The sequence below is a fragment of the Pyrgilauda ruficollis genome, unplaced genomic scaffold (genome assembly GCF_017590135.1).
Source record: "Pyrgilauda ruficollis isolate IOZ18807 unplaced genomic scaffold, ASM1759013v1 scaffold4, whole genome shotgun sequence".
NCBI lineage: Eukaryota > Metazoa > Chordata > Aves > Passeriformes > Passeridae > Pyrgilauda > Pyrgilauda ruficollis.
This window is the reverse complement of record NW_024525489.1, coordinates 11949191-11967978: the sequence shown is the minus strand read 5'-3', so window position 1 is coordinate 11967978 and position 18788 is coordinate 11949191. Positions and strand designations below refer to the sequence as shown.

Genomic DNA, 18788 nt, shown 5'->3' with positions numbered 1-18788 from the left:
ATGAGAGAGCATTACAGGGGGCAGTCTCTGGCACTCCTGCAGCAAGGGTAGGCTCCTGTTCCAGTCAAAGGAAGTACACCCCAGGCCACAACAGGCCAGTAACCCACTGCTGAGAGCTCACTGACCAGGGGCTTAAGTGCCTAACCTAGTCTAGGCTTACCACAGTGCAATGTGTGCCAGTAGGGAAACAGTAGGATGAGAATAAAGCAGTGGCTGAGAAACAGGACAGAATGGGGAAAAAAACAACCAAATAAACAAACCAGGAGATTAAAAGGTCAAATTATTTTATTTAAAGCTCTACACAAGCACTTTGATCTCTGGGGGTTGATAGTAAATTGTCTTCTGGAAATGCTGATTCTCAAAGGCACAAAATGGCTACCAAGCTCTGAGGCACTGGAGAGGTAGGCAGACCATCTCACAGCCCAAGCAGCCATATCTCAATGTGGATGCTCCCTGCTTGCAGAGATACCTACATCCCATCTGCTTTTGTAGATGTAGGATTCCTCTGGTCCTGGAAGTCAGGGTGGAGGAGGAAGCATCTTTAGCTCAGCTATATACAGAATTGCAGTTACCTACAGATTACCCTTTGCATCAAGAGCTTGGTCCCTTCAGTTTACGACTGTGTCATAGGAGCCAAGGTGTGTATTCCACCAGGGCTGGGCAGAAAGCACCTGTCTGCAATCACAAAGGTCCTCTTCAAAAGGAAGAATGTATTGCCTTCCTGGATCAGGCCGGATGGTCCTGACTGTGTTTTGGCTAAGATGGCACCACCTTGAGCTCTGCTTGACCTGATTTCCAAGCACAAGTGTGCTGTGATTTCTGGTTTGTCTCCTGTCCTCGATTTGCAGCAAAAAAATCTTCCCTACAACAAGGCTTGGAGACAATAAACAAGAACAGTAATTTGAAATGCTGATCCTCACCCTTGGGGGAGGCACAGTGGTGAGAGGAGGAAGAGCTCCTTGCAGGAGTCATTTGTTCAGCAGGGAGAATTCTTGAGTGCAATCACATTGTCCAGCAGGCGTAAATAAGAGCAATCAGCAATGCCATGGCCACAGCAAGGGCAGCATTCTTGCGATTTTCCTTACGAAGCACACTCAGTTCTTTCTCTGGGAAGCAAACAAAAGACTTGCCTGTGAAGGTTCTTCATGTTGCAGCTACACCTCTTTTCAAAACTCTTAGAAGCACAAAGCTACCTTGGCCATAGGCAAAAATTTTGGGAGCAGTATGCAAAGCTGCCAACAGGATGTGCTGAATGGGAAGTAACTACCCAAACTAGTAGGAACCTTTTCATTTGCTCTCATCCTGACACTCGGGGTAGCTGTGCTTGGGAATACTTCAGTGCCAGGCCAGTTCCTGTTGGCAAATGACATTGCTGTAGGCCTCTACTAAGGCCAGACTGTGTCATCAGAATAACTGCTTGTTCCCTAAGAGAACGAAGGAGTCAGGAGGGCAGAGAGCTATTTCTACCATCTTCTAGATGTAACAGCCTGGTAGCTCTTTCTATTGCTAAAATTTAAATATAACTGCAGTGACCTTTGAGTGCTGCAGAATCTATATTTCCTTACATCAGAAGGATCAATGAGGAAAAGGTCTGAACCTGGACACTTACTCTGTTGGGGTCTGAAGCTTTTTAGAGATAGGTAAACTAGGGAGAAGGAAAGCAACTTAAGAACCACAGATGCAGAGAGAGGAAGACAGTGGGTACTTCAAGTATGGAGTCTTGCCAATCTCCATTTCTGTTTGGTTCCCTTTACCGAAGATGAGAACCCCACTCTTACTAGTTCTGTTCCACAAACTTTGATGGCTGGTAGAGGCAAGCAGTGAGGCCTCCAGCCTTACAGACTGCAAGGCCAAACAGCACTAAGTGTGTGGCAGGCAAGGTTGGGTGTGGACTGTCCAGAGACAGCCTGTTTTTGTTGCCGAGTTCATCTGCAGAGACCACACACGTTACTGTCTCTACAGTTTGCACAAGCAGCTTCCAGCTTTTGCACCCCAAGTGGTGCTGGTAATCAAAAAAGACTTCTAGCTGTTCTTTCTGCTCCATTGTTCACCTAATACAAGCATTCTCATGCAGCCAGAGAGCAATCTGCTTGAATCTGCAAGGCCACAAAGGAGGTGACGGGGTCACATAACCTCAGCACATGCACAGCAGTGCCAGCTTAAACTGATGCTGACAATGCCATTGTCAGCAGCTGCTGTTCATGGACTCAAGTGCATCAGCTGGAATAAGGAAAGATTTAGTCAGAGGCCAAAGCCGTGATGTCACCATTAGGTGAGGCTGTTGCTGCTGTCTGAGCTGCTGTCAGACTGCTCTGCTGATGCCACCAGGGATGGCTGACTGCTGGTAAAAGGGTGGCAGCAATTTCCAGTCTTCTGCTGTCTCTAGTGGTAGGCCCTTAGAGAACAGCTTTCAGTCTGTTTAAAGTAACTGTTACTCTTCTAGAAACAGTCCTCTAGCACAAGTTATAATTACAAATTTGCTGGCCATACCCCAGCTTTCAACCCTCTAGATCTAAAACAATCCTTGTGCCTCTTTCCTTGTGTGAGCTCTGCTGCTTGCAGATCTGCAGAGTACTGCCGAGCAGGTAAAACACTGATCAATACCAGGAGCCTGAAGATGTACAAAGCAGCACCTCTAGTGGAATGGAAGTCCTGTCAAGTGTGGTATCTCAGAGAGACTTTCATTCTAACTGTCTACAGTAGGACTTGCACCAAGGAAAGACCACATCCGTGTGAGTTGCTATGCTCTTCTGCTGAGTGGCCTCATAAATTGATGCAGTAAGAACCTTCCCCAAGGAAAGTATATTTTTCTACACTCCTGATAGCAATTGCCTTCTTGCCTAGCAAGCCTCTACTAGGAAAAAAAAAAGGTTGGGGAGAGGGATGTTAAAAGCTACTTGAGCCAATCTGTTAGCTATGATTATCTAAAGACTGGTAATTTGGGGTATGGGGAGGGGGACATTTTCTCCCCTTCATTAGCTGATGCTTATTTTTTTCCCTATGGAAGTACAGCTCAAGTAGGAGGATGCAGACTCCTATTATAATATGCTGACTACATTTCCATTAGTCTAGCTCCCTTTGGTAGAAGCTAAATTCAAAGGCAGAAGTCAGAGGTGGCAGGAGCTTGAAGACAAAGCTAAGCTGCAGCACTGATCCCATCCTGCCCAGAGGGACCATTTTTAATGAAGCTCTTACCATAGTTGTCAGCTTTGGTCATTAGTAAGTTTCGCTCTCTCTCCAGTGACTTTCTGTAATGAGAAGAGGAGTTCATTACCTGCGAGGCAGAACACAGCCTATTTCTTTGCTTACATGATGGAAGAGACACTGTCCCCACCGCTGGGGATATCTGCTCAGAGGATGAGCCCCTCACCCCTCCCTGTTGGAAGGGTGACAGTTTAGAAGTACCCAGTGCAAGAGAAGAGATGCAGCATTTTAGATTATTTTTTTCTTCCCCTAAATTGCTTCCTATCTCTCCTTTCAGGAGAGCAGTGTAGGCAAACAGCTAGAAAGGGCTCTTGGGTCGTTCCCCCTAGGTGAGGCAGGAAGTTCTGACACAGCTATGGGATGGGGCAGGGTCCTTATATCCTCTCTGGAGGATCCTGCCCCTCCACCACATTTGGCTTAGTGCTGGAACAGTAATTCTTCTCAACATTTGATGCTGGGACCCCTTTGTCAGAGGTATCCAATTTACAGAAATTGGTGAACTCGAGCAAACAAGCTGAATCCAAACCTAGTACTAATGAGGTAAACAACCTGTCATTAGACTGAAGACTCATAATAACAAAAAAGACTAAGTTAGGCCAACACAGCCCTTGTCTTAAACTGCACAAGATGATAAACCCAAAATAAAATTTCTGAAAGCAGCAGTGTTTCTATTATGGCAGTGAGGACGTGTCAGTCCTTTCAGACTCTGCACATAAATAAACATGCACTAACAAATTATATCCTGGTTCAGAGAAGGCAGAAAGTGTAATAGAGTTTGTTGTTCCCCTTGGGGCACAGCAAGAACAACCTGTAGGAGGAAAGAGATCCAAATCTATGTGTACAGCTAGTTAAGTGTAAGAGAGTACAAGAAAGCAAGCTACATCAGGAGCAGCAGGAAAGGGCTCTAAAAGAAAACTGGGTGGAGAGCAGCCAGGAGGAAGTGAGAAGACATTTACCAACATGACTGAGCTGCTACTTAGAAATTTGCCTTGTAAAGAGAGTCAAGGGAAGAAGCTTTGAGAAAGAGACATGAAGAAACCATGACAACTGAACTTCAAAGTAGAAAAGCAGAGCTCCTCCTTGTGTGCTATACACTGAATCAATAATTTTGATCACAGTACCTTCCCTCCAGGGTTTTTCAAAGGGTCTGGAATAGGACAATGGAAGTTCTGTTTCTATTTCCATACAAGCTGTAAAACTCACAGAGGGCCCCAAGAATCTTAATTCATAACTCTATAGCTCTAGGCCCTATATTTCAGTCAGAAGCTATCATATATCATACCCTGTCAAGTTATCACAACTGTAGGTTTGGTTGTTGGCCACCTAAGCCCCAAATAAAGAATACAAGCAGTAACAAGGGGAATTTAGGCCAGGACAGGATTGTTGCGATGAGGAACTACAGAGAAGAGGGACAGAAAGAGACAGGACCCTCTCTAAATATGGATGGGGATATAAAACTCCAGTAAAGGAAGAGGGGGGAGTGCAAAGGAGAGCTTAACAAAGAAGTTAAACTAAGCCTGATAAATATCAGGGGATGGAGACATCACTATTACTATGATCATTTCTAATGGGGTTCTACAGACAGTACTGTAGAGTGAAGACCAGGATCATCAGGACCACTCCCTAGGCTGATGACTGAGCTTCCCAGCCTTTTTTTGCTTCGAGCAGAGCAGTAGGATGCTAGTGACTGAAAAAATGTCCTCAAGCAGAGAGATTTGAGAATCAGCTGGGACATCTAAAATCTCTTGTTTCACACTCAAGAGAAACAGCAGGTTCTGCCTATGTCAACTACAAAATCCAGGCCAAAGTCCTTGCTTGAGTCCCAGCTCTAGAAGCAACAACTGCTGCCTCTATGGCAGCCACAGATTTCAGGGGAATTATCCCTCTTAGCATTCCCAAGAAAAGCCAGTGTGTTAATTCATCCCTATATCCAGACACAATAGCAACACAGGCACAGATATTTTCCCTCAGCTGCTTTTGCAGCTGGATCCCAACCTGGTTTAGCCCTCAGTAGTAGTCACTGCACATCTCCCTGATTGAACCCAGGTGGCTTCAGCAAGGCTTGAGCAGCAGCGTGCAGAAAACCTTTGCCAGACTCACAGAGCAGGTTCATAACAGGCCAGGAGCCAGGCCTGCAAATGAACTGGCAAGTGTCAGGCACTACTTCTCTGGTTGTGGCACAGCTTGGAGTTAGGCTGTTAATAAGATACAGCTCTATCTCTATATCACTGCACTTCTCACAGGGGCAAGTTCCCCAAGAAAGCTTCAAACTGTGGGAATAGAGTCTTGTTATGGGGAAATCACACATTTCCACCCCTTCAAGAGCCCTTGTTTGCTCCTGCAGCATGATGACAGCTAAGCTAAAGTGTACACACAGCTGTGTAAGCAGCTGGTCAGCAATACCTTCCTTCGGGGCTGAGCTTCTCCCTGCGCAGCTTAAGGTCCACCTCCTCCATGCTCTGTCTGCAGCGTGCCAGCTTCTCCTCCAATCCATCAATCTGAAAAACATCACAGCAGTCACCATCATTTCTTCTCCCAGCTTACAAGGACTCATTCCCATTCAGATGGTGGTAGTTCAGCTACTATTCCTCCCCAGACCAAGGGAAGAATCCCAGATCTGTGCAGAGATCATAGCACAGAGAGCTCATCATCTCCCAGGTCAGCCTGTATTCCAGCCTAGACAACTGTAACATCATCACCCTAGACACAGCCAAACCAGCCCTGATACTGCCTATTGTGTGGCCAGCACCCTTTTGCTAGGATCTGATCCTGTTCCAGCCTGCTCTAGTTTCTTTGCATGTGGATCTACAAGCAAAGGTGTGATCTTAGGTATCTTTATGCAATTAAAGGATAAAAAGAGAGACACTGGCCTAAACCAAAGCCTGAGGAACAGGGTCTTATTTTAGCACTGTGAATGGATGCAGAAATCTACAAAGCACCCTCAGCTGTCTGGTTGGGTGAAGAGGGAACAAAGGGATACTTCCAGTCTCTTTTACCCAACTAAATCTAGAACAGCAACAGGAGTCTGCACAGTATAGTCAAGAGAGCATTCACCACTGGCTCCTGCAACCTGTACCAAGTGCTGGCACCAACATGTTTCCATGCAGAAAAACATTGGTTATAGTGGCTTCATCAGCTCTGTCACTGCCCACAGCTTCAGTGCCACTTGATTATAGATTCAGTTATCTCCTTGTGTCTCTTCATCAAGTATCCCAACAGCCACCCCTGTGTCTTCCTGTGGAGGGGAGTAACCACAGCTAAGCACAGGAGGGTTCATTTCCTTGTATGCAAACAGACTGCTCAGGAGGGAATCCTACCATGGCCAACAGTTCTGGGAATCATTCCTCTCTTCTGCCTGGCAACCACAGCATAGACATCTCAAGGAAAACTTTGTCTTTCAAGCTTGCTTCCAGCAGGGAAACTAATCAGGCAATATGAACACAACAACCTAGCCTGAAAGAAAATGGCCTCGGTGCACTAAGGTGGCAATGACCTCTCTTTTGAGCTACTTAGTGCAACACTCCTGCTGTGCCTGGTTCTCCAGGGAAGGCCAAGGCTGGCAGCACGGCCTCCCTGTGGTGGGAGCTTTCACACACCAGACGCTAAGAGGCAGCACAGTCCCGGGTAAAGGTGGAATGAGCTGCCTGGACACCAGCCTCAGAAGCAGCCCAGAGCACAAACACACTCATAAACAGTAATAAGGGAAACAAAATCAAAGGTAGCGATCCCTAATTATTGCTGCTTTGGGGATCAGCTCTGTTCTGATCAGCTCCTGTTAATGAGCTCATTAACAATCTCACACCTTCAGCTCAGGAAAAGCAGGCAAGCATTATAACTAAGCAGGACTGCAGAGAAGAGGCTTGACACAAGGCAGACCATGAAAAGAAGTTTAACCAGTCAGTTAAATAGTCTGGAAGGAGCACAGCAGAGCTGGGGAGGCAGACATATAAGGCTCAAATAAATCTTTGATTTATCAGACAGCAATCTCAAAGTCTTGGGCTATTAGGCAACTCTGCCAGTGCTCAAGATGCCAAACTCCCCAGAGGCACATGTACAGCTTCCTGAGCCCAAGGGGAGCACCAAGGCATATCACCTGATCCCAAAGCTCAGGGAATAGCACTTCAGTGTTTGGCAATGCTTGGGTTTGCCTGGATGAGGATAATTGTCCTCCTCCATTTCCAGCTGTGCCAGTTAAGAATGTTAACTGTAGCTGCTCATCACCATGTCATGCACTACAACTCGGTCAGCATGATGCATTGCCCCAGTCTGCTTCAGGGACAAAAAAGGACTTCACCCAGGCCAGCTCTGACCACACATATCAGCAAGTTAATTTAATAGCACAGTGTGGTACAGCAGAGGTGGAGTGTTGATCCAGTGAAATTTAAGAATTACCATCTCCCTCACCAGTTCCTACCATTTGCAAATGGCTGTTTCTGCTCCCTTAGCTGTTGGAAACCCTTACATGCACACACAGGAAAAGATTCTTCAGCATGTGTTACCTGGCTCCTCTTTAGCCTGTTACATTATTACAGTGCACCATGGCTTCTCTGGAAATGTATTTTAAACTAATGCTAAATAATACATTAAAGAATTAACGAGAGCTTTAGTTAGTCAGCTGCCAACCCCACCACTAAATTATCCATGCTACTGCACTCCAATCCTCTCCTCCATGCCTGCTCCTCCTAGCTGGCAGTTGCTCTCACTAGTATATTCTCTGCCCATACTTCCCTCATTTCATGAGACTTAACAAGAGTATATTCTGCCCAGCTTTGTCAGTGCTTTCACTTTCTGCTGACTAAAAATCTCCAGATTCCACATAATACTTTAAAGTTTCAACTGATTTTACTGCTCTTAAATCAAAACCCAAGTTTGGGTCCCCTGCTGGAGAGCAATAATTTGCTAATAAACCACATGCCCAGAACTGCACCATCAGCTGTGCTGAGCTGGGGGCACAAGGGATAAAAAATAACCAGAAAAAAAAGAAAAAGCAAGAAAGGAGGAACAGATTGCTGAATGAACAAAACACTTTTCTTTCAGAATCTCACTACTTCTTTTCTTCTGGCTAGCCTGGATTATTAGGGGTTATAAGGAAGGACAAGAGTGGGGATTCACAGATGTTATCTATTCACTGTGTCTCAGTTTCCCTACTTATAAATTAAGACAATATAATCTGCCTCCTGCAGGCAGCTTATTTGAATAAGAAGACACCGACCCAAACTATGGGCAGAGCATTATCTTGATATGTCAATGCCATTGCCTTGCTTGGCATTTAGGAGCTGCTCCTGCAAGCCAGGAGTGTCTTGGCAACTCAGCCATCCAAGTAACTCTTCACTGCAGAACAAAAGAAAGAAACAGAAAATAAGCACAGGGAAAAAATCAGAGTAATGCTGGGCAACTATTGATTACTCTCTGGGCTGCTAAGGAAACTCCTAGGAGGGGCCAGAGTCTGTAAAATTGTAGCACAAGAAAACCTGTAGGGCTTTGCCATAATTCCCTGCTACAGCTAGTCCTCCAGGAGAGCAATCCTAGAAGCAGGTGCTCACCTGAGCTTGCTGTGGATGGAAAGCTTTCCCTCCCACTAAAAAATACATGCGGTTAGTTGGGGTACATACCTGTGCACACTGGAAGCCCACAGGAAAACAAGGAGCCAAGCTCATTTAGCTGAACCACCCTTGCACTTCACACTGCTTTATCTCTTTAGTGGCAATCTCAGCACAGTGCCTCCTAAGTTGCAAAGATGAACCTTTCCTCCTTTTAGCCCTCCCTTCCTTGAAGGGGATCCTCTGGGACAGAGCTGAAATGCAGCAAGCAGAAAGCTCACAGGACAGATCCTCAGGCTCACACACATGGTAGCAGGGACACAGGACTTCACTCACAGCAACATTCTTTAAGTAGTTCCAGTTAAAAAGGGGAAGTGAAACATGTACTTCACATCCAGGCAGCAGATCTGGGCACACAGAGCTGCCCTTCTGAAGCTCCTCAGTAGACACTCCAGAAAGTCAAGTCCCAGAAGCTTTGGATACACACAGGGATCTAAGACCAGAAGCCTCCTTTGCTCCACAGGTATGACAAGGCATTCAGCTATTTTTGCTAAATCTGGCAACACTTGCTCATGATCTGGAAACCTTTTTAAACTAGAGAGACCTGGAATGGATTTCAATCCAAACTGACTTACCTGCTTATTACAAACTCTATTTGTTGGGACCATCTTGCGCAGAGAGCCCAAAATGTCTCACATAAAGGCAGAGACAAAGAGAGAAGTGAAAAAGAAGCAGCTTTGCTTATAGAATTGAGCTGGACCCCATTTAATACATTTTGTAGCGAATTAATGAAAGCTTTCTTTTCAGCAGAAAGGCTAAAAGCGCTTTTCAAGAACTGGCATCCACCCTCCGCTTTTATGAATTCCCTAATTAAGATACTGGCAAAGAGCCATATCACACATACATCGACATCCAACAGCATTAGGTAATGAGGTTTTCATCTTCTGACCCTCATAAAACAGATCAAAGCCAGCTGAAGAGGTGGGGGCAAAGAAAAAACCCCTTCCCTGAGCAGTCTTTACATGCCTTGTCACCTGCCAGCACACTTGAGCTGTTCTTTCACAGAAGAATTAATGGTTCCTGCATCCACAAATTTGGTTGGATTATTAAAATCAGTCCAGCAGAGACAAATTTTGTTTAAGTTCAAGTGCTAACTTGCTGTTCATGGACACATTTCCATTTTCTCCATGCTCTTGGAACCATTTTGCATGCTGGAAAACCATTTCACAGACATGCTGCCCACAGCATGCTTGGAAATATTTACCACCTATTCAGAGCAGAGGATGATCCACCAGCAAGGTCTAAGATGGCTCATGCAGAACAACCCTGTGTGTTGCTAAAGGAGGAAAGGCTGGATCCTACCTACACCTCCTCCTCCAGCTTTGCAGGGACCATCTTGTTAGTCAGTGCATCCTGCCTCAGTGCAGACCAGCGGCTTTGCAGGACCACACACAGATGTGACCACAGGGCATGTGAGCCAGATTTTCAAAAACTTCTGCAAGAACAACTTCACTGAGCATGAACTGTGTCAGCCTTTTCCCTTTTCTTTATGTTCCTTCATAGACACTGATCAGCCATTGCCCTGTCAGAAGCAGCAACACATGTAACAATACTTTATAGAAACACACACCTGACATTTTGCTGGCCAGGCACTGCCTTTAATTTAATGAACTCTGATTTTTTTCAGTTGTTGCCTGAGCCACAAGTATATTTTTAGTGGTTACAATATCCTTTGGCAAGAAGTTTCACAAGAGGTTATGGGAAGAACCAACCCCTCCTGTTTGTTCTGAGCTTGTCAGCTGCTGGTTTCATTTGATAGCCCTAACTTTGTATTAACAGTGTATGTTCATTTTTCATTTAAAGCCACAAACAGTATGCAGAGGATATAGGCCTATATTGGGTGCCCTTGCAGTCAGGTTTTCCAGCTTAAAAGGACCTGGAATGCTTGGTAGTTTCCTTCATAAAAGTTCTCCACACCTTTGGTCATCCACGTCACTCTCGAGTAAATTCCATTTTCACTATTTTGGTAGAAAATGGACCAGCAGTCTTGCCAGTTTCATTTTCCTGAAGAGTTTCCTCAAGCAACTCCTATGCAGCTCAGCATTGTCAATAGGGCTGCCTGTCAAAAGACTAGAGCTATATGAAAGAAGTGGCATGAAATTAAACCAACACAACATTATGGAGACCCATTTATATCTATTTAAACCAGATCATACCAATTACATCTGCAATTTGTAAGTGCAAGCTAATCTGATAAGTGTCCATATAGAAAATTGCATTCATTTAGCATCATGACTTCAGTTAAACAAGCATGACTCTGCCTAGATGAGGCCTTTCAAAGCTAGTCATGCATCACACCATACTAAGACTAATTTGAAAAGTTTTCTTTACAATCATAACAGCTCAGAAGGTAATACTGAACAGAGTAATTTTAACTTATGAATCTAGTATCTTGGTTGTCATGCAAACTGAAACACAGCCCTCTTTTCCTCTGGCTTAAAGGCATTTTTTTTAGTTCCTCCCTAACTTCTCTTCAGCAGTGTTCTCATCACTGCAAGTGGAAAGAATTTTATCTTGTAGTAGTGTCTTTGCACGGAGATTTTTACCTGTAACGCACAAAAAAGAGTAGTTTCAAAACTAGTATGTTCTGTCCTGAAAACTTCTAAAAAAAAACCCCAAAACTTAATCTAAAGCTACTACAAGTTCTCAAACACTTTGCAGGAATTTTCTGTGGCAGCTAAAATCAGTCCCTCTTCATTCTGTGAACAGCAAGTCCCTAACAGGCTGAGCCATTTTGCGACCTCTCTTTTTGTAAGGTAGACCCTACCACCTCAACTCTTCTTGTGTGCCACTTCTCAAACCACAACCAAAAAAAAAAAGTAAAATCACTGTTCAATTCTCTCTGGTAGGCTCGCCAAAGGAAGCCTGGACACCCCTCTGGACTCCCTTTGGTGGTTATTTGGGTTAGAGTGCCCAGAACTGTGTTTCTCTAATGAAAGTCTAACCAATGAAACAACCACATAACCATAAACCCAACTCCCATTCCACACAGCAGGATGAGAGGGGGTCTCATCAATATATATAAATATCTTAAAGGTGGGTGTGAAGAGGTTGGTGCCAAACTCTTTTCAGTGGTGCCCAGTGACAGTAGGAGGAGCAATGCCTCTAAAACACAGAAGTTCCACCTCAATGTGAGGAAAAAACCTTTTTACACTGAAACAGACCACTGAAACAGGCTGGCAGGCTATAGTTTCCCTCTCTGGAGACATTCAAAATCTACCTGGTCACATTCCTGTGTGACCTGCTCTAGGTGACCCTGCCCTGGCCAGGGTGTTGGATGAGATGCTAACCAAAGGTCCTTTCCAGCCCTAAGGATTCCGTGACACTCACCTTTACGTTACTAGCTGATGATACATATATGACATGCCCTGCCATTTTCTGTGCCTTTCCACTCTGGTTACCTTGGTCTGTTGTGCATGTGCTTACCTGAAAACACTTCAGGGCAGAGAGGTGACCAGTGAGAGTCACTGAATGAATTCTGCCCCATTTCAGCCATTTGTGAGGTACATTCAGGATTTGCTGTCCCCACAGTATTCAATCCCAGAGACTTGAACTCAGACCTGAGCCCAGACAGCACTGTTCAGTGCAGGAGCCAGAAAGACACATGCTTCAGAGAGATCCTAACTAACACAACTCAGGATGTTTACAGAAAGACAAAGCTTCAACAGAGCTTACCAGCAGCCCTCCTGCCACCCAGGAAATCACGGAATGGGTAAGATTTGAAGGGACCACAGTGGGTCATCTGCTCCAACCTCCCTGCTCAAGAAAAGTCACCCTCAAACACATGGCACAGATGCAATCTCCAGTGAGGGAGAGACAAAGCACCCAAGCACAACGAAAAGGCAGTTTCAGAAGGGAGACATACTCTTAAAACGCAGCCTTTCCCCTTTCTCCTCGCTGTGATTTACGGGCCCCTCACATGCCGGTTTACCGCTGGGCTGCTCTCAAGAAGCAGCAGCAGCACACGGCTGACTCCCAGCGCCGCACGCACACAACGGGCTGCTGGTCACGGCCCCCGCAGCACCCTCACGGCACTGGCTCAAGGGCTGGGCAGGAGCGAGGACACCGCACGCCGCCGCTCAAGGCGGGAGTGAGGATGTGGCTCCAAGCCCCCGCCAGCCCGCCCGCAGCAGCCGCCAAGCCCCCCTCACCTCCCGGGCCACGCTCGGCCCCGCTCGCCGCCTGCCCATGGTCCGGCCCCGCCCGCCGCGCATGCGCGCGCCGCCGCCGTGGCGCGGGGCCGCGCGCTGGGCTGGGCTGGGCGGGTGCCATATTGGGGGGGTGCCGCTGTCTGCCCGCGCCCATGGAGCCGCTGCCCCGGGACCGGGGCCGGCCCTGCGAGCCCGCTCGGCCTCGTTCCGACACAGCCCAGGGCGAGCGGCAGCCAGAGCGGCGCCTCCCGCCTTGTGCCGCTGCTGGCCGCATCCTGCTGTGCCCTCTGTAGTGGTGGCGGATGAGGGATGGCTGCGGGAGGACCAGCAGGCTGGGAAGGCCGGGAAGCTGAGATGGGACTTCTTGGTCATGCCTGGTCCTGCCTCTCCGCCCCTCAGAGACCCGGCTCCGTCGGGTGCTGTCTGGGCAGATCCGAAGTGACCAGCTGGTTTTCCCGCAAGTGGAGCCAGCACATCCCTGGCCACTCCAAACCTGGGCTTGTAGTGCCCGGCGTCACTCAGGAAGAAGGCAGCCTCGGAAACACCAGGCGAACCCAGAACGGCTGCTTTGTGCCATGTTGGGATAAATGAGAATGTTTTTGGACATCAGGAGGGATTTCTGCACTGAAAGGGTTGTAGACATTGGAACAGGCTGCCCAAGGAGGTGGTGAAGTCACCATCCCTGGAGGTGTTTAGGGAAAGATGATGTGGAACACAGTGTCATGGTCTGGTTGACAGAATGGTATTTCATCACAGGTTGGACTCGGAGGTCTTTTCCAACCTAATTGATTCTGTGATTGTCTTATTCAGAGTGTCCTTGGGGCTTCCTACTCAAATGCTAGCGTTGTGTTAAAGTGGCTGAGGAAAAGCTGGCTGTGTTATCTACCTGGGAATGCACCTTCGTGCATGCCAGCCAGTTCAGTGCAAGATACTAATCATGATGTTACATATGCATGACAACACTTGTTCTGACCAAGAAAGCTTTTTATGAAACACTGCAATCTTGTATTAAAAAAAAAAAAAAAAAAAAAAAAAAAAAACCACGAAAATGCATCTTCTTTCAGGGAAGGACATGGCTGCTACATGACAGAGAGCAGCAGCGCTATTTGCTGGCAAAAAAGGAAGGCTGGGCAGCAGCACCGTTTAGTAGGCATACAGACTGAATTTTCATTTTGACTAAATACCCTCTGCTGACTGAAATTTTGCTGGAATGGCAGGAGTGCAGATGTGTGCCACACAAGCAGTGATAATACTGATACCTAATTGGTGTGTTTCATTTTTCTTTCAAACACCCCCCCTTCCTTCATTTTTACTGTCGTAGATGGCATGTGTTGGTAACAGCATCCCCCTCATTTTATGTCTGGAGAAAAATGAGGGACAGCTGTACTCTTTTCTGCTTCCCAGTGTGGTACTTGACTCTCTGCAACAGAGTCTATGCTTCTCAACCCAAAGGAGCCAGAACTCCCATCTCCAAGCTGAGACACTGTGGGATAACTGCTTTCCAAGCAGAAGCAGCTAGTCAGAAGGCAGTAAAGAAGCTGAGTGGGACCCAGCCAGCAGCCCTGGAGAAGCATAGCATTAGGGGGAGGGAGAAAATGAAAAAGTGGGAGAATGTTATTTTTCCCCTCTTAGACAGAAGACTTGATTAGTGAGTGTAAATACAATCTAAAAATGCATAGAGGTTTGAAGAAACCCATCTGTTATGGTTTACAATGGGCTGAAATAGCCATTAGTTCAACAGAAAGCATTTTCTCCTTCACAAAGGTGAGTATTGATTCAGGGGAGGACTGTCAATTCTCACATACACTTCTCCACAGAGAGACAAACACGCACCATTTTGTGGGCAGATGACTGTGACCTTTGTTGTCACATCTTTTGGGAAGACAGAAAAGGAGAACTGGTTCCTCCCTCACAAGCAAGGCACCGTTCCCACCACTGCAAGCAGCAGTTTTCAATTTATGTATTACTCCTTCTGGCACTCCTAAATCCATCAAGCTGATAACCTCATTATGCCTGTTACGTGGTCTTGTGTCTCCTGGTTCTGCCCTCAGCCGACACCTTTTCTTCATCCATCCCTGTTATGTCTTCATTTCCTATGTAATGTCATTCACGTCATCTACATGCTAATGCAAGAAAGAAAAACTTCCTTTTCCTCTGCAAATTTATGGCATTTTTCTTCTTGAAACATGAAGAACAGATCTGGAAGTTTTTCACATGCAATGACATCAGCTTCTGTGTTTTAGAATATTCACGGACATGAGTACGAACTTGAACTACTCCATATCAAGCAGCTGCTACTGACAACATGCATATCTAAGCTGGAAATGAAAAGTTTGTAGCTTGGAGAGCAGTCATATTATGGAACACACCTCCTGCCAGAAAGATGGGAGGAAAAGGATGAAGTAGTTTTTAGTGGGCTCTGGAATGGGATGGTCTAACAGAAAGCCTGTAAGGGGAAGGTGCAGGATGTGATGACACAGGTGGGCACCAAATAACATATCCAGGAATGAGGCTGGATACATTCCTGGTGAGACCCTGCTCCGTGTCCCTGGTTGTGCTGTCCCTACTGCATCCTTGCAGCCAAAATGAGTGACAAAGTGGTGTTAGAAACTAAAAATATGCAACTGTCAGCCTTAAAGGAACATTCAGGAGACACTGCACTACGTGTCCAGAGGCAGGATCAGATACACTGATGCCACCCAAGCAGGTGTTTTCCGTACCTGTGCATAACACAGCAGGAATGCTGACACCTCCTCAGCACCTGTTACTCTGCTCATTGACTGGCAGAATCAAAGTTTTCAGGAAGGTTTGTCTCCTCTCTGTAAACTAATTGAGCTTGTTGCATGTTGACCTATTCTCAGCACACATGGGGAGCAATTGATCAGCAACTTCTAACAACCTTATGTATTTGAGGTTCATTATCATATGCCCTCTTCTGTTTTCTTCCTGTTCGACTCAGTCCTCTTCTTTCAATCCTATGTATTTTGCACCTTTTATACTGTTTTTACTTTTCTCCCATCCAGACCTAGACTAATCCAATCTAACTTGGATGTATTGAGAAAGCAAAAATTATCCCCTTTGTCTTATAGGCAGTATGCCCTACTAATGCAGCCTACTAAGAAGGAGATTTGTCTTTTAATACAATACTTTCACAACGGCAATTCATATTTGGTTCACAGCCCTGTAACTCCTCAATGTTTCCTCAGTGCTGAAGTGTAGGTAGGTGTTACCCATTTCTTTATTGGTGTATTTAATTTCTTCCCCTTCTCAGTTCAGTATTTTGCATCAGTTTTATGAAATTTTAGCCAGCTGAATGTGAGCTATTTCTCCATTTTGCCAAAATGTTTTTTCCCCTATTGTGCCTTCTGTCTTGCATGATCTTCCAGAGGCCAACTATACATTTTATAAACGTACTTTATTTGATTATCCAAGTCCCTGGGGAAAACAGTTGATAGATTTGTTCTTTGTAAGTCCTCCTGATCTGATGACAAACTACTGGTAGCTAGTTTCAGAGTGCATACCTGTGACAAATATTGTTTCAAAAAGCCTTACTACACACCAGGATAGTCTGCATTGCTGGGCTTGCTCTCTCTACTATTTCGGTTACTGTGACAAAGCCAAACAGTTTACATTATTTGTTCTTGGTTTTTTTCTCTGGTGTTTTTTTTCGTATTACCTGATTATCTTTAAGTAATAACAAATTGATTATTTAATATTTTTTCCCACATTTATTGAGGAGATGGGAAAGTAATGACTGAAGAATCAAAGTTTTCAGGAAGGTTTAGGAATACTTGCTGATTTTTATCAGGGCAGTGCTGACTTTGAGGGTAATTTAATAGAACAGACATTAAGTCTTCACTAGTAATTAAGTCTTTACTAGTAAATTAAGCAACATCAGGAAACGTTCCTAGAATACAAACTCAATAATCAGATTTCAGTGTCAGCATACCCCTGGCATGCTTTTATTTGGTCCCACTAGGACTGTCTCAGACAATTTCCAGGCATGATTTGGGAGTTATAGGCAGAGGACCATTCCCAGTGGGCTGTTCAATGAGGTCATGGTTTCAGAGGTGAAGAGAGTTTAATAATATGGATGTGAGCCATTTGGTGCTGGTTTACAGGATGTATCTAGGACACATGTTCCTGGGCACTCCTGATTTACTACCTTCCTACCTCTTTTTGCATTCTCCATCTGCAAGATTCACTGTGCTTTGTAAGGACAAATGAATCAGTCCTCTGACAAGTCTGAGAGGAAGCTGAGGCCAGATGTCTCACTTTATTGATGTAAGGCAGTATCTGACCCAATCTTCACAGCAATGAAGTAGCTGGGCTAGCACTGAATCAGGGACCTGACCTCTTACAGCCTCTGGCTGTACCATGGGGAGCAGCCCTTTGTGTCCCAAGCACATCCTTCCCCAGCTTGTTAGGCAATGTCTCAATGGACCATGAGACAGGAGGGGACCTTCCAGGAACCTTCTGAGAACAGTTGTCCCCCAGCATAGTGCATGTCCAGCTCCAGCCCAATGCTATGTCTCCTCTCCCCTCCCAGCCCCGCTGTACCGCATGCAGCTGGCCGCTGGGAGCACAGAAGGAAGGAGATCACTGTGCTGTGTTGATGGAGAAGCCTCTCTGCAGAGAAAAGCAGAGGTGAGAGCAGGCAGGGTGAGCTGGCCTCTGTCTGTATACTTGCACCTATGAAGTGTTGGAGGGAAGCATCTTGATGCTGAAGGCAGCCAGGAATGGGGAATCCCTGGGACATGATGACTCCTAACACATTGGAATAAGTAGAAGATTTCTCTGGGGAAGAGGTTGTGTGTTGACCTCCTGAGGGAAAAAAAACCCTAAGTGCAAACAAGGCAGACAACAAGCTGAGAGGTGCCGTGAGCTAGAACTGGACTATGGAGCTTAATTATTCCCCCACCTCCCTCTTGTAGCACCAACATATAAATTCCCTGCCTTCTCCCCAAGCTCTATAAGCAGGGATGAAATTGCTTCTTTGAAATGATGACCAGGGGACAAAAATTCCAGTGCAGACATGTCTGCCCCTACCGGCAAAGACAGTAGAATGAAATGCCACCAGGGAGCAGAAGAGCAACAAAAAGCACTGTCTGATTTCAGATGTCTGAAAGATGCTCCTGTAGTGTGGGATATTTTCTTCCTCTGGGAAGATAAATATTGAGAATCCAATGGACTGCATCTTCAGTTTATGTGCATCATGTTCTCTGCTTCTACCTTGATGGGCTTCACACACATTCTGGGAACAGCTTGAGATGATAGAATTAATTAAATGAAATTAATCAAAACAACCTACCGGAGACAAAACTGGCATCAGTGAAATGCAGAGTTGGACCAAGAAGGGATTCGGTAGTTCAAGCTAATGCCTGCCCTCATCAATAGATTCTGTTTGGATGAAAGCCTGTGTCATATACAACTCGGTCAAACATGAGGGGCTCTGAGGGGTTGCCTCATGCAAGATCACGTCTGTCCATGCAGTGCAGTAATTGTGGTGGGAACAGATGGAGTCCTGCTTTTCACAGAGCCAGGCACAGCGTGTAATCACAGATCTTGCTTTGATGCTGAATGAAACTGAACTCCAACTTGTGGTGTGTTAATGGGGAGGAAGCAGGAGAACTGGAGCAATGGCTTTTAGAGATGTGATCTAAGAGGGTTCCATGGGTCGAGTGGATGTGTCCCACTCTGCAGACCTGGAAACAGAGGTACAGATTTGCCCAAATGGATTACTGAAATTGGAGATTGCCTTCTGCTTTAGTCTCTGCCCATTACCCCAGCACATGTCAGCCCAGCTGTTCTTATGCCAGGTACCAGTTTGGAG

At 45.8% G+C, this 18788-nt stretch overlaps 1 protein-coding gene across 2 annotated transcripts; it reads right to left on the bottom strand.

Annotated features, from left to right (window-relative positions):
• Positions 1–267: 267 nt before the first annotated feature.
• Positions 268–13008, bottom strand: CCDC167 (coiled-coil domain containing 167). Of its 2 annotated transcripts, XM_041476880.1 has the most exons (5): positions 8817–8832; positions 8417–8535; positions 5608–5702; positions 3196–3248; positions 268–1106 (listed from the first exon to the last, which is right to left on the bottom strand). In XM_041476880.1, exons 2-5 carry the CDS (start codon positions 8471–8473, stop codon positions 1003–1005), a joined length of 309 nt encoding a protein of 102 aa, XP_041332814.1. In that variant the 5' UTR covers positions 8474–8535; positions 8817–8832; the 3' UTR covers positions 268–1002. The 2 variants fall into 2 exon arrangements, with proteins under 2 accessions (XP_041332814.1, XP_041332815.1); XM_041476881.1 differs by lacking the exons at positions 8417–8535; positions 8817–8832 and adding an exon at positions 12956–13008.
• Positions 13009–18788: the final 5780 nt, after the last annotated feature.